At 49.7% G+C, this 21,085-nt stretch overlaps 2 protein-coding genes and 1 long non-coding RNA gene across 4 annotated transcripts in view; 1 reads left to right on the top strand and 2 right to left on the bottom strand.

Annotated features, from left to right (window-relative positions):
• Positions 1–14,338, bottom strand: part of CHMP4B (charged multivesicular body protein 4B) — a 21,582-nt gene extending 7,244 nt beyond the window's left edge. The window contains exon 1 of the mRNA XM_063404684.1: positions 13,931–14,338. Coding sequence (XP_063260754.1) covers positions 13,931–14,126 — 196 coding nt within the window. The 5' untranslated portion in view covers positions 14,127–14,338. The remainder of the gene's footprint in view (positions 1–13,930) is intronic.
• Positions 14,261–21,085, top strand: part of LOC134554215 (uncharacterized) — a 21,200-nt gene continuing 14,375 nt past the window's right edge. The window contains exon 1 of the long non-coding RNA XR_010081207.1: positions 14,261–14,373. This is a non-coding gene — a long non-coding RNA (uncharacterized LOC134554215). The remainder of the gene's footprint in view (positions 14,374–21,085) is intronic.
• ZNF341 (zinc finger protein 341) overlaps positions 14,392–21,085 on the bottom strand; it is a 25,536-nt gene continuing 18,842 nt past the window's right edge. Inside the window, exons 14-16 of one of the 2 annotated variants that reach the window (XR_010081206.1) lie at positions 21,007–21,077; positions 16,091–19,873; positions 14,392–15,599 (exon numbers count right to left, since the gene is read on the bottom strand). Coding sequence is in view for 1 of the 2 variants with exons in the window: in XM_063404680.1 (XP_063260750.1) it covers positions 19,362–19,873; positions 21,007–21,077 (583 nt within the window). In the remaining variant the exon portion in view is untranslated. Of the gene's footprint in view, positions 19,874–21,006; positions 21,078–21,085 lie in introns of both variants that reach the window. The other variant, XM_063404680.1, reaches the window with a different exon arrangement.

Genomic DNA, 21,085 nt, shown 5'->3' with positions numbered 1-21,085 from the left:
CTGTTTGAAACAAGCTGCTCAGACACCAGACATTGCAAGAGGCATCGTGCAGGAGTTCTCATCAGGGTTGTTGGGTAACCCTGTCCCTCCCGTTCCCACCCCACCCCTTGTGCACCAGAACTGCACTGCCCTTACACTTAACATGGATTCATGGTATTTTCTGTTTCCCACCTCTTCACACCAAGGAAAATACTTAATTTTCTCCTCTCCTTCCTAAGGCCAAAGATCAGGAACCTGCTGAAGTCTTAAACTGCCAGAGTAACACATTTTTCTCAAGTTTTTATTAAAGTCAAAGCTATAAAAACTTCATCTGAAGGGAACTACATTGGCTCTTTCTCTCAAAAAAAAATCTTTTTCCAAAATCAGAAATAAATAAGAACCAGAGACCGTGGGGTACAAATGTCCTGTAGCATTATGCACGTGCAAGAACTGGGTGTGTTTGAAATCAGAGTGGGAGACAGGGCCTCTGTGTGCCCTTCTCAAAGGCTGCCATCACATCAGCCATGGAGGGCTCTCCTCAGCACCCACAGCCTGAATTACTCCTTTACTGCTTCCAAGACACTAATTACAGAGGCACAAATGCAATTTACAGCCAGCTTGAATGCTGCGGGACTGCTTCAGCAGGACCTGTGACCATACACCAAGTTAAAAGCCAGAGTTCACTGGTGCCCTAGAACGTGTTGTAGAGATCACCCAGCACAATTTTGTACAAACAGCTGATCTCAGCTTTCCAGTAGTGGGACAAGCTCCTTATCTTGGAGCCAAAAGTCACACAAGATCTCCAGATGGCTGGGCCAGCCTCTCCCAGCAGCTCTGCACAGGGCCTGACATCCAGAGGCTGAGCTGGAGAACTGGCTGAACTCACTCTGGAATATCCCTATGGCACAAAAACCAGCAGTACCAGCTCACACCATCAGCTGCTATAAGAGGGGATTTAATTTAATGCAATACTCAATGACAGCAAAAATATCTGATCATTCCATGGGCAGTTGTCACAAGAACCTGCCAATAAAGAGAGTTTTAGACAACCTTTACAATCCACACCTTCTCCTCACCAGGCACAGTGGGTGTTTTAACTTTGAAGTCCAATGTGCAGCGTGAATTGCAAGCACCTAAAAGATCCTCTAAACAAAACAAACAGCAGATAACAAACCTTAGCTGCACTTTATCTGAATTGTAATAAAGCTTTCAGAGAATACATGTGACTGGGGAGAAAGCAGATAGATCTATTTATATATGATTACTATTATAATTAAATTAAAGGTAATACATTTAAAACTACCTGGGTGACTTCTGCCATCCATCAGGAGGCAGTAAGTAGGCTCAAAATGCCCTTCTCCATATGACATTTTGGTATATTAATTATCTTTATTATCAGCTATGACAGGGATGTTGGAGGCAGCTTTTATTCATAAAGATTGCCCCACAGAGCTCTGACCAGTTAAAATGGATATCAATGGTTTATTATCTCCTTTCCATTGGCAAAGGAATGTAAAATTTCTCTGTGCTAATGAGTATCAGACTGTGATCTCTGCAGTTCTTTTCAGAGAGAAATTCTCACAAAGAAAACACCAGATTCCAGAGAGGAATAAAACTGTGGCTGAGTCCAGTGAGATCTGGGCTGGCTGCTTCAATTTCTTGAATGTAAAACATGCCTAAAACTTCATTCAAAGAACATTTTTCAAACTTTTTAACACATAAAAAACTATTCCTTCCTCTGCTTTTTGGTTTGGGGTTTTTTGGGGGATGGTTTGTCATTGGTTTTTGGTTGGGTTTTTTATTTCCAGTCTTTGAACTACAAAATAATGTTTTAATTTTCTATTTATTTGAATTTTTGTGGTAACCTCCACTGCTAGAAATTCCAGCAGAAGTTCTACAGCTCCTGTTTGACCACGGTGATTCCCAAGAATCCAGGGTTTTGCTGGGATGCCACCATGTCAGGACCCAGCCCTTCAAGAGAAGTGAGAAGCAGGAACTCGTGTCACGGTTTCAGTTCCTGCTCCTGCCCAATGAACACCCAGAAATGAAAAGAGCAGAGTCATTCCGCCAGACTCTCCTCCCCTGTCAGCAGATCAGTCAGAAAAACATGACTGCTCACCCAGATAATTTCACTTTGTCCTCCAGAAATGCTATCTGTAAGAATTCAATGTATTTTGAATTATTTTAACCAGTGTGTAGGCAAATTATTATTATTAAATGAACTGTTGTAAGTCTAATGATTTTCTTTGCAATATTTACAGCAGTTTGTTAGGCAAATGAGATGAATGTTCATGGTGATAAGCAGCTAGCAGGATAATAAAAAAATAATTTTACTACATGGTATTGCATTCAGAGAGGAAAAGCTGGCTTTGAATGTCAGTGATTTTGTTAAAAATCAACAGCCCTCCTGCAAATAAATATTCCTTACACACTGGCAGGACAGGCAGTGTTCCTAGGATATTTATGTACACAGCAGTGCTGTGGAATTAATGCTTTTAAATGTCATTAGTAGAAAAGAGTAGAGCAGCAAAAAAAAAGCTGGAAGAACAAGGCTTTCTCTACATAATTGGAACTTCAAGTTTTGCTGGCAAAAACACATTTCAGCTTGAGAAGAACAAAGAGCACTGAGAATAGAACTCAGGAGTTTCACTGAATTCAAAAATACACCTGAGCAAGGTCAAAGTGTTGATTTGACCCCACACAGTGCAGGTGTGTCCTGCCTCTGCAAAACCCTCCCAAAACTCACACTGACACCTAAAACAGACAGGCTTCTCCTCCAGGGGAAGACACTGGAGTTAACAGCTCTGATTACTCCAAGTGAGGGGAAAATAACTTCATCCCACAGCTAATTCTTGCCTTCTCTCTGGCAGAAATGGCAGCAGCAGAGATGCCAGGGCACAGGGACAGCAGCAATATTAACATGGAATGAGAAAGTTCCCCAGCAGCCTCAGAAAACAACGTGCACCAAGTGTCAGCCACACCAAAATAATAAAGAGTGAAGGAGCTGCACAGGAGCTGCCCAAATTGGGGTGTCCTGGCCCCTCGAGCTGCAAGCCCAGGCATGAAACAGGATTGAGAAAATCAGCTTAATAGTGGAAGAGCATCTTGCACTGTTCATCCATTTACAGTTCGCTCTGCAGAAAGAAGTGGCATAATTTTTGCTGCTTCTGGAAATACCATTGCATCTTCCTGGCACTCGCCTCAGCAGCAAATTTAATCAGGAACAGCATCCTGGCTGTCCTTGGAATGGGATAAACAAGGGGCACTGGGAGGTGGAAGCAGTAATTGCCTGCCTTGCCTGCAGTGAGGAGCTTTATCCTGGGCAGCAACTGCACTTCTCTCACTGCTGAGATCCAGCAAACTGCTGAAGAGACCTCCAAAAAAACACTAAGGAGGGAATTGAAAGCCATTGACAAAATATCCTCCAATGCTACAAGCAGATAAAAAGACTGATCACTACAGACTGACCAAACTTTGAGTTTTGCCTTGAATAAGAACTTTTCTGCAGAGGTTTGATAGCTCCAGGAACTGTTAAAGCAGGATGGTCTGTGTTGGTTCAATAAAAAGGCCATACCAAGGAAGGCTCATCCCAGGTGACTCTCAGAACACAAAATGTCACAGGTCCAAAAAGCAGGTGTGATTTACACTGTGGTGTCCAAGTGGTTGGGACAGAGAGGTACCAAAGGATGGTTGTAAATAAATCCTCATTAACTTCAGTGCTGATCCCGTGCACAGCAGCAGGAGTTCCTTTCCTGTGAGGATCCTCCTGAGAGCTCTGCTCCCTCAGGGATATATTCAGGTCTCAAAGTCATGATCCACATTTCTCCCTGATGCCAGGGCCTGCCTGCAGCAGCCTCCTGTGCCTTTCTTTTGGGAAATGAGCATTTTTAGCAGGGAATCGTGGGCAGAGTTAAGGCTTGGTCCTTCCCTTGTCTTTCTCTGACTGTTTATTAAATCTCTAATAAAGTTTCCAAGCCCTGCCTTCAAAGGAAGGCAGCTGTTCCCAGCTCAGAGATTGTGACTGATTAAAACTACTTCAATAAAGCACCAATTCCAGGCAGAGAATACAAGAAGGTTTCTGCCTAATCTTTTAAAATACAAGATTACAACTTCCTCTTGAGCAAAGCAGTGCCAGAACATTTAGTCTATTGTGCAAGAGATGAAACAAAACAAACACTCCTGCTCTAAAAACCTATACATGTACACAAGAAAAAAACCCAAAAAGATAGAGAAAAAAAGCAGCTGTAGAGCAGCAATCAGGACTGTGATACAGCAACACCCAAACACAGGAGGAAGCACCAGCTTCACACCACGCTGGCTCTGGCAGAGCATCAGCTCAGCCCCTGCACCAGGGACTGCTGATGTTGTCCCATATCCACAGCTCAGAGGGGCTTCCTTCAGCCTTGGAAGGTGATTCCTCTGTCCCTTGAGTGTCAAGGCAACACTCCTCTGGTCAGTAATCCTCTGTAAAATAAAATCCATGCAACTCTGGGACAGTTTTGTCAAAAAAAAAAAAAAAAAGAAAGAAAAAAAGTCATCTACAGTGAGCTTTGAAGTTCAAATGAGAAAACCAGGAATGAGAAATCCCAGTTACAGAGACAGCTTTGTTCCACCCAGGAGCTGGAACGAGTCTAAGAAATGCTGGCTCAGCCAAAACCATGCAGGCCTGAAGCTTCAAACATTCCTTGGAATCTGATCCACCCTCTGGAAGCAGAGCTTGCACTGCATTTCCCAGTTGTCAGTGTCTCACTCCTCAGGGTCCTGCATGTCTCTGGATGATCACAGGGGATTGCAAGGCATCTGCAAAGCTGATCTTCCCAAAACACATTTCCCCTTTCCAAATTAAATCAGGTATTTTCTAAGGCTGCCTGAGTAAATTATCCTCTCTTACCCTTTCCAACTGCCACTAATTTAGCTGCTTAAAAATCTGCACCTTCTTTGATACACACAGAAAATTCTGCTGTGAAATGAGATAATTATTCAGTATTCAACCAAAGTTTAAACTTTTAGGATGAGAAATGGATGTTCCCTAAGGTGTCCCTGAGATTCTCACAGCCTGCAAATACTCTTTATGGGTTTTCTTCTTTATTTTGTGGTTGCTGAAGGTACCTTGTTAAAGAGAATTCCAGTGAAAACTCAGAATCTTCCTTTGAATCCCTGCCAGAAATGCATCAGGTTCAGCTTTGCAAGAACAGAAGTAGCTCGTAAGTATCTCAAAATGCTGTTTTCTCACAGGAAAAATTCAAACAAACAACCCAGTTCCCTAGGCTGAACAGTGTTTTTGTAATTAATTCACAAAACTCAGAAGATCCTACCCTGAAGTGGCACACTTCAAGACCTTTTCTTCCTGGGGAATTAAAAGAGTGGCTGCCTGGGAATCCATCAGGCATTTTCCAGCCATGGACCATTATTATTAGAGTGTTGCCAAGTCTAAGAATTTCACTGATGCTGTCACAATATTTAGCATTTCTCTGAACAGCCTAACTTCCCCAGATGAGATATTCTGGGTTGTGAAAAGTACTTTTCTGGTGAATGATGAGATCCCAGCACTGATGACTATGGGGGAAAAGCTGAGAACACAAACCTTTAGAAAGCCAAAAGTTATAAAGCAAGTAAGACAAACCATATTTATTTTTAAAAAGTTTGTACTTCATGACTCAACCTCCAAACACTCCAGTGGCAACACCGCAGTACTTCTTTGAGGCTGAATTGCAGCTTTCAAAGGCAATCCCATGCTCTGAGGTTGGGATCAGCTCCAGAGCCAGGTTAAGCAATAAACTCTGCTCCTGCTGATGGGGCTGCCTGGGAAGCACTAACAAAAAACCTTTTCTGCCTCTCACTGTCCTCCCAGGACAGGGCACGTGCAGAGCCCACCATGGAGGGCTGCCAAGGCATTTTCAGGAGGCACCACCTCTGCTGGAGATAAACTATGTGCAGTTCCCAGGGAGCCCACAATGAAGTTTGCTTTCTAGAAATTTGATTTATTTCATAACCAACTGTCTTGGGTTGCAATATATAACCAAAAAGCATGCAATCTATTCCCAATCTGCTGAAACTGGTTGAAGAGGTATTTTTTTTAATTTCTCTCATAACTCTGAGGGGAAGGGGGCAGTTGTGTTCTGTTAATGGCCCAGCTGTTAAACCAGCTGGGGCAGTGTTCTTTATCCCTTCCAGGACCCATCCTCCCTCCAGGGGATCTCTGCTGTCCATGGGCCATCCAGGCTCACTGCAGGGCTGATCCAATTCCATCATCCATGGGAGATGCTCCACCCAGGGGAGGAGCCCAGCATTCCCACCTGGATAAACCCTGGGATTCAGAGCCCAGCACAGCCTGTGTGCACTGCATTCCCACCTGGATAAACCCTGGGATTCAGAGCCCAGCACAGCCTGTGTGCACTGCATTCCCACCTGGATAAACCCTGGGATTCAGAGCCCAGCACAGCCTGTGTGCACTGCATTCCCACCTGGATAAACCCTGGCATTCAGAGCCCAGCACAGCCTGTGTGCACTGCATTCCCACCTGGATAAACCCTGGCATTCAGAGCCCAGCACAGCCTGTGTGCACTGCATTCCCACCTGGATAAACCCTGGGATTCAGAGCCCAGCACAGCCTGTGTGCACTGCATTCCCAGAGGAAGAGCAGACCCAGCTCACCCCCACTGGACCTTCAGAGGAAAACTGCACCCTGCTACAGGATCATCTCTGCTCCAACAGAACCACATCTGTCACTGCAGGAGGGCTGGACTGGGCTGCTGCCAACCCCCTGAGCAACAGGGAGTCAGGCTGTGTTCTGACTCTGTCAGGGTTTCTAGGATTTTTGTTTGTTTACTTGCCCTTTTTTTCTTTTGTACTACTATATTTGTATTTTTTAATATTCCTAGTAAAGAACTGTTATTCCAATTCCTGTATCTTTGCCTGAAAGCCCCAAATGCAAAATTCTAATAATTTGGAGGGAGGGTGTTTACATTCTCCATCCCAAGGGAAGCTCCAGCTTTCCCTGGCAGACACCTGTCTTTCCAAACCTAGACACCAACTAAAATCACCTCCAAATATCTGAATACCACTGATGTTCCTGTCATTGACGTTTCTCTTTTCAGTTCCATTCCACTACATCTGAGCAAGCTCTGTGCACTCCCCTGAAACAAACACAGAGTCCCTAAATCCACATGAAATCCCGCCAAGCCATCAGGAGCACACACAGTGTGGATGTTTGGTGACACCTACACCTCATCACAGAAGTGACACAGCCCTGGCTTGCTCCACATCCCATCACATCCCAGTAAATGCAGGAGAGATGTGATACTGGTTATTTGGACAATAATCTCCAAGCTTCCATCATTCACTGCCACCGGTTGAGAGCTGCAAGACAACACCCGCCCACACAATTATCCTATAACTGTGTTAGCTCCTAGAAACTGGTAATTGGCAAGGCTTCATCTCAACTGTGGGCCCAGGAGAAGCCACAGCAGAGCTTTTCCAACTGGGCTTCCAACTGGGAGGACATCATGGACAGAACTGTTACTGCCTTTTCCCCAGCCTGGCTCCACACAGGGAACTTCTGCTCCTCTGTGTCCCACCAGGGCTGGGTCACTGCGGCCACACCACTGCCCTTGGTACTGGCCACAAGGAAGGTTCCATGGAGTCACAGTGGTTTGGGCTGAGAGACACCTTAAAGATCACCCAGTGCCACGCCTGCCATGGGCAGGGACACCTTCCCATTGTCCCAAGCTCCTCCAAGCCCCATCCCAGCCTGGCCTTGGGCACTGCCAGGGATCCAGGGACAACCACAGCTTCTCTGGGCACCCTGTGCCAGGGCCTGCCCACCCTCCCAGGGAACAATTCCTTCCCAATATCCCACTCTGTCAGTGTGAAGCCATTCCCCCTTATCCTGTCATCCAGGCCCTAGTCCCAAGTCTCTGGGAGCCCCTTCAGAGCCCTCACCTCTCCAGGTGAACACGCCCAGCTCTCCCAGCCTGTCCCAGAGCAGAGGGGCTCCAGCCCTTCCTTCAGGAACTGGATCCCAGCTCCAAGACACAGGGGATGATCCAGGGCAGAACCAACCCCCTTATCAGCAGCTCTGCTGCGGCCTCGGGCTGTCTCAGGGAAAGACAAAAGTCTGACAACATGGATGCCTGGCCTAGTCAGGATTCTCCTCTTTGTTTCAGACACTTTGTGCCAGCAGCTCCGGTTTACTGGACATCTGGCCACAAACCTGATGGAAAGTCAAGGATGTGAGCTGCTCCAGCTTTTAATTTTGCAAAAATCATCCATTTTTGAGTGGTGGGAGTAAATGACAAGATTTTACTTTAAACCCCACTCACGTCCACACTTTGCTGGTTGCAAATGTCAGGCCACAACCTGCTGCTCACACCACAGCCCAAAGTCTCTGGAACAAGCATCATATACCCAAAAACCAGAAATGGCAATGTAATTTTGGTTTTTGGGGAGAAATAAGGGATTGACAGAGAGACCTGAATGATACAAATGCAAAGCCCAACAGCATCCCAGTCCAGATAAACTCTCCACAACTCAGCACAAGTCTACGTAAAAGGGTTAAATCAAATTGATGATTTGCATCACTGGCAAATTATAGTTTTTGAATTAGCCTAGGAGCCCTGGTGCAGGACTCAGTAATTAGGCCTGGAGTTTAATGAGATACTAGAATCCAACATCTAATACATTTTGAGAGAAAAAGTAATAAACACAAAGTTAGTAATTGCAAACATGCCAGGTTTCCCTCCTGACAGAGTACAGGAACAGAGGAAGGATGTATTGCATCAAATACAGTTACCAAATCATATCTGTCAGAATCACAGGGTTTGGGGATTTCTTATGCCATGTTTTAAAGCAGTTTTTAAGAAGGTGTTTGTGAATCCTGCCACTGCTCCCAAACTGTTTTATACCAGAGAGTCTTGTCTCAAAAACACTCTGCTAAACGTAGGTAGGGGACAATCCAAAGGAGAAGGTTCCTCTTTTTTTTTTTTAAGATCTAATTAAAAAGAGCAATTATCACTTTTCCCAAGCCAGGTGGTGAATGTCCATCTCATTAACCTCGGGGGAAGATGAAGGACTCAGGCCTGCACTGCCATCAGTATTTCTGCACTGAAGCCCTGGGTTACGGAGAAGCACCTGGAACCCAAACATCAATTTCGGATTAGACTGTGACTCAAAACACAAGAGGGCAGGCTGAGGGCCTAAGGATGGGCTGGAAGTGCTGCAGGACTCGTGCTTCCCTACATCAGCACCTGATGATTTCTGAAAACAAAAGCAGGGTCACACTGGATGCTGGGAGGAGAATCACTTCTCTGGGCAAGCAGGAGCTTTAAAGCACACTCCAGACCACATCTGAGGCCTCGAACACACACTCACAGGCCCCCTGAATCTCTGCCTGCGCCCAGAGCTGAGGCTGCAGCTTTCCCCTCCCTCACTGCCACATCTGAAACACCCAGTGTTCCAAACAAAACCATCCCGGCCGTCCTGCAGGCACTGCTGCCAGGACTTAATGACCTGTGTGTCCCTCGCTCCCACGTCACGCTCAGATGTTATCACACATAGTGCCTCTCACAGGGACTGCTGCCAGGAGAGGCTGAACTGCCCTCCCTCCTCCTTCCCACCAAATTCCTGCCTCCCTCTCCCAGCCAGCTCCAGCATTTGTGTGGTTAAGTGTAGAAAACAACTTTTTTTTCTGTGGGAGTTGGGTTTTGTCTGGCTGATCAAGCCAATCCCAGTCACGCCCTGCCCACACAAACACCGCCAGCAGCACAGAGGAGCAGGCAGGGCTGCTCCTGCAGCAGCCTCGCTCAGGCAGTCCCAGCTGGACATTCCAGGCAGGCTCCCTGACAGGGACACTTCTCACACCAGAGCCCTCCAGCTGCAGGGGAATCAGATCAACAGACTCATGGGACAGCTTAAAAAAGGGATGTAAGCAGGTAATGTCTATCACACATCATCACCTGAGGCAGCACTGAGAGCCCCAGGTGGGCCTAAAGTCAGGACTTCAGCCTAGCCCAACCTCCTGGTTTGTTTGGTTTTGGTGCTGGGTGGAGAGCTGGAGTGTTCTCTTTCCAGGAAAAACCTGAATTATACACCACGAATCTAGCAGTGGGTTTGCATCTATTTTGTGTACTCAGTGCTGGGGAAAAAACCCAACAGTATATTTATGTACAATGAAAACAGAAACTTTGACATCAGCAAAGAAAAACTGCTCACTGACAGAAACCAGAGTGGAGGGAAAATCCATGAAATGTCACTCTCCTGCTAAAGCCTGAATATATCTTCCACAGTATTGGCTTTTCACCCATTCCACTGTTGGTGGCCCTAGTGTTAACTAACAGAAAGGTAAGGTCAGTGACAGGCAGGCACAGAACTGCATCCACTCACTCCAGATCTGAACCTCAGTGAGCTGCTTTTAACACTGGCAGAACTGAGTTTCTCTCCCTGCTGCAATCTTCACACGGAGACAGAACTTGAGCTTTGAGTTCCAAGAGAAACAGACTGTGGAACTGTTATACCCAAGGTAATCAGAGCTCCAGGAATTAACCCCTTGTTCCTCTGTGTGCCTGTGCTACTCCTCTGGCAGCTCAGCTTTGTGTGACTGGGCACAGAAACCCCAGAGCAGCAGTGATTAGGATCAGCCTAAACTCCCCTGAAACTGAACACCGAACCCAAGAACTCCAGAAGCCTTGGAATAGATGGAGCAGCTTCGTTTGCATCATGAGGTCTGAGCACCGAGGAAACATCCCAGATGAAACAACGCCACGGACAAACTGGAGCGGAATAAAAGGAGGCAGCAGCAGCGCGGGGCTCCCAGAGCATCAGGCTCACAGCTGCACTCTGCTTTTGTTAGAGCAAAGTTGATTTTCAGGGCAGATATAAAATGCAGTGGGATACTGGCTGAGCAGTGTTCAAATCAGTCACTATTGCTGCTGCTTCTAGAAATTCATTGAGAGGAGTAAATCCACTACTCATGAGGTAGAGCTGAAGTGTGGGAGGGCTTCTCAGGGGGGTGGGGACAAACCCAAAACACTGTTTTCAAGAGACTGATCATTTCCATGGGGACACAAACAAAGCACAAGCATAACCCAAGCTCCTCCCAGAAGAGGGAAGAGTAACTTGCCTGTTTTCAAAAAACCCTTCTAATGATGATTAATCTTCACAGTTTTTCATCCCAGGGACAAAACATGGCAACCACATTAAAGCCGTCACTGCTGCTCTCCCCAGCACACTCAGAATGTTTCATACAAGTTGAAAGCCTCCCATGCAAAGAAACAACACAGACTGAGGAAATTCATACTACAAAGTTCCTTTTTATAACCTCAGAATTTCCTGAGTTGTCTGGTTACGCAGCCTGTAACCTTGAATGCAGATTACAAAAAAATACACATGTAAAATAAGTTCAAAAATTAACAAAACCCTGCATGTGCTTGGGGCAGGCACAGGAACCTCTAAGTTTCTTGGATTAAGCTTTCTGAGACTCCACAAGTGCTGCAGGAATGAGTGAAGGAGCCTTTGGAAAGCAGCTCACTTGGCACCTGAACAATCACACAGTGTGTTGGGGAGCAGAAAATGTTTCCTTTTGTTTTCTCAAGTGTGCCAGACACCTGGCTTCCCTCTGGGACAACAAAAACGCCATTTCAGGTTTTCCCAAGGTGGCTTTAAGCTTCCAGGTAAGCTCCCTGCCCCACTGTATCACCTTCTTTTGGCTGTCCCACAGCAGCTTCCAGGACCATCAGCAGGACTGCCCAGCTGAGATCAGAAATGCACCACAGGAAATCCTCCAGGAACAGCATGGATTCCAGGGTGAAGTGATTAAATCTTGGAGAACTAAGCCTAAGGATTCTTCAAATTTAATTTTTTATAAGTTGATCCAACATTTAAAATAATCTCTAGCTAATTATCCTTCGTTGAGTTTTACTTGAAAGCATTTTAACTATATCAAAGTATTTCCATTAAAATGACAGACTTTCACATATAAAAGCAATATATTTTTATTTTCAGTTAAAATATGGATTTAAGTGACTTTGCATCAAAATCACATATAATATGGATTATAAACCAGCCTGAAGTCAGACAGGGAAAAATGCAATATCTGGATATAAAAAAATGCAATTTGAAGGAGCTCAGCTGATGACTGACAACTTAAACTCAGAAAAACTGAGTGTGTCCTGAGGGGAATTCACTTCCCAGCAAGGCACAGACAATCAGCTGCCTTAACTCACAGCCCAGGAAGAACAACTGGCTTCTCAGTTACAGAAATGGAAAAAGAGTGGTTTGGTTTCCAGCAGAAACCCATCCCTTCTCCTATTCACAGCTCCTTAATTACTGCTCGGGCTCCTGTGCTGCTGCAAGCCCTCAATTAGTGTGACCCAGAACTCGGCGGTGAATGGGCAGGTTTTCCTCCTTCCTCCACCCCCAAGGAAATTCAATCCTCCCCGGCCCGAGGTTCTGAAGGGCAGCAGACAGAGATAGGGCTTTAGAGCAGAGCGAGACAAAGACCCGGAGAGAAAGTTTAGAAGAGGCCCAGGGTGACCCAGAAGACGAAGGAACTGCAGACAGAGACACATTTTAGTTCTCCTTTTGAGCTTGTTACCAAACTAGGCCAAAAAACACAGCACAGGCTCATTTATTAGAACTGTTGCAATGTATTTGATTTAGAACTGACTTGGTTAAGCCGGAAGTCAGGCTCTGCTGTGGTCCTCTGACACATCCCTGAGCCCTCGTGTGCTGGCTCACTGGGAAGTTCTGAGTCTGGAAAGAGGCTAAAAGTGCTGACTGAAGGAGTGACATGAAACTCCTAAGGCTAATTACTGCCAATTAACCCTTGCCAGAAGTGTGTTTGCAGCTCCCTGTGCCACAGAGAGAGCCTGCTCCTGCACATCATCCACACAGAGATCAGGCTGTGCTTTCCCAAAAGCTTTTAATGCCCAAGCTAAAACAAGCAAGAAGTTTGTTTTCAGAGCACTGGAATACATAACGTGACAGCTGCCTTATCTCCACACACACAGACACATCAAGCACAGCCTGGAACACAGCCAGACCTGCCTGGGGAAGCCAAGTTCCACCTGGGAAACACCAATTCCATCTACGAGCTTTAGGAGTGTGTGTGGAAGAACCTCTTGGTGGATGCTGAGGAGTGGGAATAAACCCCAGAAAAAACAAGTTTCCAAAAGAATGAGTATTTCCATGAGATTACAAAACAAGGCACAAGTATGACCCAAGTTATTCCCAGAAAAGGGGATATTAACTTGTCTGTTTTCCAGAAACCTTTTTAATGCTGGCCAATTTTCTCCCTGGAAGTCCTTCATCCCACGGACAACAAACACCACACACATTAAACCTGCAATTCCTGCTCCCGCCCAGCAGGCGCAGAACTTTTCCTAAGAGCTGACGAAAATAAACATAGATTTAACCAAAGCCTGACATTAAGCAGGTTTTGGTCAAGGCATTTGTTGGTTAGAATTAAAAATCACCAGCAGGACAAGTCAAGGCCTGACTCCAGGGCGCTGCCCTGCTTTTCCAGCTGTGCCCAGCGCTGGGGGACTGCCCTGACCTCTGCCCACAGCGAGAGGGGCCGGGACGGGCAGGGCTCGCCACGGAGGGGCCGAGCACTATCGCGACATGGCAGTCACGGAGGGGCCGAGCACTATCGCGACATGGCAGTCACGGAGGGACGCGGCTCCCGCACGGGGCACGGCAGGGAAGGGAGGCGGCCCCGTCCTCACTGTGAGCAAACGCGGCTGGGGCGTGGATCCCGCCGGGAAGGGCGGCACGGCTGGCGGAGAGGGCGCTGAGGGACAGAAAAATGGCAGTAGGTACAAAATAAAGGCACTAAGGTATAAAAACAAAGGCTCGAGGTATAAAACACAGCGGCACTGACGCGGCTGCGCTGTCCCAGGCCCTCCCGACCTGTTGCCCGGGTTCGGGGCGGCGCGATCCGCCCCCCCCAGCTCACCGCGCTTGTTTTTGGTGCCGTGCTTGCGGGCGGCGGCCAGCTCCTGCTCGATCTTCTTCTCCAGGAACTCCTGCTTCTTGCTGAGCATCTCCTCCGTGTCGCGGAGCCGCTGGATCGCCTCCTGCGGGGACGGGCCTTTCCCGCCGCCCTTCCCGCCGGCGCCCGTCCCGAAGAGCTTCCCCAGGAGCCCCGACATGGCTGCGCGGGGCCGGGCCGAGGCCGTGCAGCTGTGGCTCCCGCTCCCCCCGCTCCGGCTCCCGCTCGCACCGACCCGAGACCCGAGGCCCGAGGCCGCCGCCCGGCTCCGCCCGCCCGCCGCGCCCCGTGGCCCTGCGTGCCTTGCGCCGCGCGCCGGTGGCGCCGGGAGATGGAGGCAGGAACGGAGCGCGCAGGAACAGGCGCTGGCGCCCCAGCGGAACCCGGAAGCGGCGAGTGACGTCACGGTGCGTGCGCCAGCACGGGCGGGATGACGTCACGGAACGGGATGGCGTCACGGAACGGGGTGACGTCACGGGCGGGGCCGGGCAGGGAGGGAGGGGCCGGGAGCAGCGGGGGAGGCTGCGGCAGCGCTCGGGCAGCGCTCGGGCAGCGCTCGGGCAGCGCTCGGGCAGCGCTCGGGCAGCGCTCGGGCAGCGCTCGGGCAGCGCTCGGGCAGCGCTCGGGCAGCGCTCGGGCAGCGCTCGGGCAGCGCTCGGGCAGCGCTCGGGCAGCGCTCGGGCAGCGCTCGGGCAGCGCTCGGGCAGCGCTCGGGCAGCGCTCGGGCAGCGCTCGGAGGGGACGGCCGGGGAGCCGCGGGCAGGGCTCACAGAGTCACGGACGCTGGAAACGCCCGGCAGGGTCCTTGAGGGGTTAACCTGTGCCCGATGGCACCGTGTCACCAGCCCAGAGCACGGAGTGCCACGTCCAGGCCTTCCTCGGACACCTCCGGGGCTCTGGGACTCCCTGGGCAGCGCACTCCAATGCCTGACAACTTTTTCCATCAATAAGTTCTTTGTAATATCCATCCCGAGCCTCCCCTGGCCCAGCCTGAGGCCGTTCCCTCTCCTCCTGTCCCTGTTCCCTGGGAGCAGAGCCCAAACACCCCCTGGCTGTCCCCTCCTGTCAGGAGCTGTGCAGAGCCACAGGGTCCCCCCTGATCTCCTTTTCTCCAGGCTGAGCCCCCAGAGCTGCTCCTGGTGCTCCAGCCCCTACCCCAGCTCCATTCCCTGCCCTGGACATGCCTGAAGTGACCCAGAAGTGACCACGGGAGCCTGCCCAGGACCGTGCTCCTGTCCCTGCCGGTCCCCCCCTCCTCCAGCACCCATCCCCACCGCTGGGCTGACTCCCCTTTCTGTACCCCTCAGGCCTGCTGCGGCACTGAGATAACGTGCTGGAGAATTGATTCTTTCAAACTTCCCTTTCTAAAGTGCCAACTGTACAAAAGCAAGTCTTTAAACCCACCCCCAAGCAGGATTGTTTACTGGGTGGTGACTCGCTGTGAGCTCATTTCCTGGACACTTGAGTCATGTGCTCTCAGCTGTGGGGGCAGCACGGACATCATTCCATGAAATAATCCATAATATCACAGTACCCACGTAAAATCCCAGCAGGAAGTCGAGTCTTGAGTACCTCAGCCTGGTGCCAACTGGAGACTTTCGACTTCTCTTTCTTTGTGCTAGGCCTCAACCACCTGTAAAAGTGATACACCCCCACCTTCAGTCACAGCAGGGTTGTGACAACAGTTAATTAATAACAGACTTAGACAATAATAATGTTTGTCTCTGGAAATCACCCAAGAAAGTTAATCACTGCTTTGGAGCAGGGCTGGGATATCACACACCACATGGAAAAGAGGAAAAACGACCCAAACAAATGCTTGCTGGGTAAGAGAGCTTTTTTGTGCCCTGAATAAAAGGGAAAATCACTGCTCTGGAAACACAAAGAATGGGAGTTGAGCAACAGAGCCTTGTAATGGCTGCCCTGTTCCATCTCCCTAACACTGCAGGTAGGGGGGAAAGGCAAATACACAGGAAAAATCACTGAGGCTGATGGAAACACTGCCAGGGCAGGAAAGCTCCAGCTGACAGCACAGGAGGCTGGGGACAGCACGGGGAGGGATGGGTTTTACCTGCCCTTTGCTTCCTCCCACACAAGTGCTGGCTGTCACTGAACACCACAGACCTTTGCTCTGATCCACTTCTTCCAGGGCATGGCTCTGGTTCTGGGGTTCTCCTGGGCTTCCAGAAAATGCCAAGATGCTTCCAGAGCTGGGTTTGTAAAGAGAACAGCAGTGCCCAGGACACAGGATGGGACCAGGGAGAAAATCAGTGCCCTGAGCACCTCCAATCCACACCAGCCAGTGGGCAGGGCTCTGCCAGGGAAACAGAAACAGAAGGAATTTGGGCAGAAATCCTCCCTGCAGGAAATGGAAGAGCTTGTAGACACCTAAGGATGCTGAGGCAGCTGGACAAGAGCAGGGCAGGGAGGACAATCACTCCAAGGTTTACTTTAAGAGGACAATCATTTTGCTCAAGGTAAAACTTGTTCTGGTTCAACACTGCCCCATGTGCAAACACCTATCAGGCATGCAGGGTGGCACCTCTGAGCCCTCGTGTCCCACAGTTACGTTAGGGGAAGTCCCCAGCCTTGTGTCCCTCAGCAGTCACACATGCAGAGCTGTGTGGCTCTGCTCCCATTCCCTGGGTTACAGCTGGGTTCCAGCATCCCACTGAGCTGGGGGGAGGCAGGATTTGGGAAGGGCAGGCCAGGTCTCCAGACAGGGCTTCTGAGCTGCAGGCGCTGCACCCACACATCATCACCCCAAAATAGACCTGACTGCATAGACTACATAAATTACACCTACACTGTGGGACACAGGAGGGATACAGGAAAAGTATATTTAGCCAACTATTTCCTGATCCTGTTCCCCTCCTGGGAGAGCACAGTAAAATAAACATTGGGTAAATAAACTCTGCCCTTCAAAGCAGACAGGAGCTTTCACAGAAGCACAAACACACCTAAGGAGGAAAAACCACCTGGATGTCCCTGGCCAAATCAGCTCATGCCAAGCACATCCACTCAGGACAGGATGCTCTGTGCAAATTGGTAGAGGTGCCAGGACCTCTCTGCAGCCTTTTTCCTTATACTGAGTCAGAATCATGGAATAACAGTGGTTTGGGTTGGAAGGGACCCCAAAATTCATCTCATTTCATTCCCTGCCACGGGCAGGGACACCTTCCACTATCCAAGGCTGCTCCAAGCCCCATTCAACATGGCCTGGGACACTTCCAGGGATGGGGCAGCCACAGCTTCTCTGGGCACCGTGTGCCAGGGCCTCCTCACCCTCACAGGGAAGAATTTCCTCCTGATATCACATTTAAATCTTTCATTAGCTTGAGGTCATTCCCCCTTGTCCTGTCACTCCAGGCCCTTGTGAAAAGTCCCTCTCCAGCCTTCTCATAAGCCCCTTTAAGTACTGGAAGTTGCCACGTTTCAACGCATCCCTGTCACCTCTCTTCCCAACCCTGTGCACCTCCGGAGCCTGGCTCCACCTTCTCCAGCCCCTTCTGCAAGGCAGGGGCAAGGCTTCTCCTTAACCTCATGTAAACCCTCAACAACCCCTTCTCCCAGCCTCCCCTGGAAGCCCTGAGCTCCATTTCCTCCCACCCACCAACAGCTGGAGGTGCACAAACATCAAAAAAGTGAAATGAGCAGAAAGTAAGTTAGGAAGTGAATGAGCAAAGTGAGCTGGTGGCAGGACCTGTCCACACTGGAACTGTGTGACTGTCCCAGGAGTGACAGTGTACCCCACCATTACCTGGCCCAGTCAGGGAGCACACCTTAAACAGAGCTATGTTTAAGATTTTAAGATTTAAGGAAGGAGACAAGAAGAACACCCTGAGGTCAAACAATGGGCTGGATCACACCAGTCAGACCAGTAGTGCTGGGCTGACTGGTGCAATGACCAGAACAGCACAGAGTCCCAGACACCACCAGGATTTTGTACCCAGGCCTGACTAAACCCTGCACCACCTCTGGGTAAACAGGCTGGGAATGCAGCACTTTGCACCCACAGACACCTTAGCAGCTCATCACACAAACTCACCTGGGAAAGCTCAGCTGGGCTTGCCCTACACTTGGAGCAGGGAGGAAGGGTGGGAGAGCAGAGCATGGGGACATATCCCAGGAGGACCTGGAGGCAGCAGGGATATAGGTCTGGGTGCAGATCCTTCCCCAAAAGCCAGTGCATCCCGTGGCAGTGGAAAACAGGAGGCTGAGGGCAGTGCAGGAAGGAAGGAGCCTGGCAGGGTACTGGAGCAGGCAGCAGCACCCCTGCCTGCTCCCTGACCTGTCTGGGCTCCAAGACCCACCCCTGCACCTCCCTCACCACCACTGCGTAACGGGAATTTTCAGTTTCTGGGTTTGGTGCTCCTGCTTAGGAAATCAGAGAAGCCAAGAGGACAATAAATGTCCCACTCACAGCAGATTTCCTTGCTGCTCAACCACACAAACTCCCCACTGAGAGTACTGACAAGAACTGAGCTGAGGGAACACAGAGGCTGGGAAGCAGCTGCCAGAGCTCCCCTGCACCCTGAGCTTCCCCCTGGCCCAGAGCTGACACTGGGACATTGGCTCTGGATGCATCACAGGTTTCCTGTGCGACCCAGGCCAGGTCACCTCATCCAGCCCTTAGTGCCCTTGCTGAACAGAGGGGTCACATTTAACTGTTCCCAGAGATCGACTCATTGATGTCTAAGGCACTCAGAAATCCCTGGGTCCAGGGAAAAACCATAAACAAACACTGTGGAGAGAACAGCACCCAGACAGAAGATCCCCCCCACACACACACAGCTCCCCACACACTGACTCCACACGTGAGGTCCAAGGTGTTTATAACGTGTAGTACAGACACGGTGATCTTTCTACTGAGACAGACAGAGAGAAGATACCAGACAGAAGTCTATCAGGGTATTTCTGAACAGTGTTCCCAAAGGATCTCGAGATGAACTTGCTTCCACTAGGAAGGATGCTTGCTCTCAGAAGGGCCACCCAAATACTGGGCAATACAGCTTTTAGGCCAGAAAAACCACAGATGGGACAGGCTGTGATTTGCAAAGCCACCTGATTTCAGCAGCTCTGTTTGTTGCAAGGTTGCATGGTCCTTCTTCTTACCCTGATTCAGGGATCTTTGTCTTTCTTGCCCTAAGCTGACCCGTGGTGCAGAGGGACAAGAAATAATGGAGCCACTTTCTTCAGTGCCTTGTAGGCATCAGTGGTCTCCAAGCAGTCCTCTGCCCAAGGATGGGAAGAACCAGTGGAGACGGGAGCCATTCTCTCCCATATCCATCCACCTCCCCAGAAGAGCTTTGGTCTTTTCCACGGGGATAAGTTTGAGCACCAAGTCAGACAGTGCCAGCAGCAGCCTCCAGCCACACAGTGGCTGCGGGCAGCGTCACTCCGAGGTCTGGATGTACACAGGCACAGCCAGCATGGTGCAGGGCCCGTCCGAGGCCGTCTGCAGCTCTGCCAGGGCCAGGTTGGAGGCCATGCTGTTGGGCTGCCCGGGGACCAGCTCCGAGTCAGCACCTCCTGACCCGCCAACCACGATGGACAGGACAGCGTCCGACTCGTGGAAGGGCTCTTTGTTGGGGCCCCCCTCGGGGGGGCTCTCCCCGGCGGCGCCGTCCTTGAGCTCCGGCAGCCCCAGCACGGCGGGCAGTGCCAGCCCGGCCTTGCGCCCCCGCGCCGCCCGCTTCTTCTGGGCCTTCCTAAGCTGCAGCTCCTTGTCCTTGGGCGAGCCCAGGCGGCACTTGTGCTCCCGCAGGTACTTGTGGCGCGTGAAGCCCTTGCTGCACGTGGCACAGCGGTATTTGTAGTTGCCGGTGTGCGAGCGCTGGTGCTCCACCATGTGGGCACGGCGGCTGAAGGACTTGTTACAGTACTGGCACTTGTGGATCTTCATCCCTGCACAGAGGGAGAGCTCAGTTAGAGCCACCAGGGAGGGCAGGACTCCCTGATCAAAGGGAGGAGACATTGCACCACACAGGAAAGGGTGGGCTACAGCATCAGTGTCTGTGTTTAACCATTGTTTTAGCCCTCAGGAAAGTCATAAAATGTCCTGAGCTGGAAGGGACCATCAGGATCACCAAGCCCCTGGCCCTGCACAGACACCCCAAAATCCCACCCTGTTCATCCCTAGCAGCGCTGTCCAAAGGCTCCTGGAGCTCTGCCAGGGCTGTGCCCATTCCCTGGGGAGCCTGGGCAGTGCCAGCACCCTCTGGGGAAGAGCCTTTCCCTGATACCCAGCCTAAAAGCCCCTGACACAGCTCCAGCCTTTCCTTCAGTCCTGTCCCTGGTCACAGAGAGCAGAGATCAGTGTCTCAGGAGGAAGCTGCAGACTGCAAATAAATAGTCTTGTCTCAAGTAAGAGCACTAAAATATCACCAAAAAACCATGTCAGGTAATTGTGATGAAAATTAAAACCAATCTTGAAGTATTGTTTTTTCAAGTGTATTTAGTAAATAAAGACATTTTCATCTTTTTTTTCCCCTCCAAAATATGGGAATGTACAGTCTGAAAGAATCCATGACTGCACTATCAGCCTGTCCTATCTGATCCCCCTCTGCAGGGCTTTGGGCACAAGGAAAGATGTCCAGTTTTACCCCAAGAGATAAAAGTCTGATTGTTCCCTGGGGCATGGGAATAAATAAAGGGAATAAATGATCTGTCTTTATTAGAATTGGGAGCATCATTTTTGGAACACAAGGGAATCAAATCCCATAAGATCTTCTTTTGCATGTGACATGGGACTGGGGAGGAGTGGACAGAGCACTCTGGATATTCACTTGATAGCAAACCAAATAATCCAGCTTGGCTGCTGAGTCTCACCAGCAGGCCCGGCCTACAGATTATATTGTCTTAGAAACCAGCCCAAATCTTAGACATAATCTTGCACAAATATTCACTTAAACAGGCCTGCAGGAAAACAGAGAAAAAATCTAAAGCTAGTAAATGATTCTTATTTCTCAAGCTTACTCCTGTCACATGCTCCTGCAGCACTACAGGGAATCCCAGTCACTGCATTCCCAACCACTCACCTGAATGGGACAGAATATGAGCCTTCAGCTTGTCAGGCCTGTTGAACTCTTTATTGCAGCCCGTGTGGCTTCTGCAACA

The sequence above is a fragment of the Prinia subflava genome, chromosome 8 (genome assembly GCF_021018805.1).
Source record: "Prinia subflava isolate CZ2003 ecotype Zambia chromosome 8, Cam_Psub_1.2, whole genome shotgun sequence".
Taxonomy (NCBI): domain Eukaryota; kingdom Metazoa; phylum Chordata; class Aves; order Passeriformes; family Cisticolidae; genus Prinia; species Prinia subflava.
The sequence above is the reverse complement of the archived record's forward strand: the minus strand, read 5'-3'. Positions and strand labels throughout refer to the sequence as shown.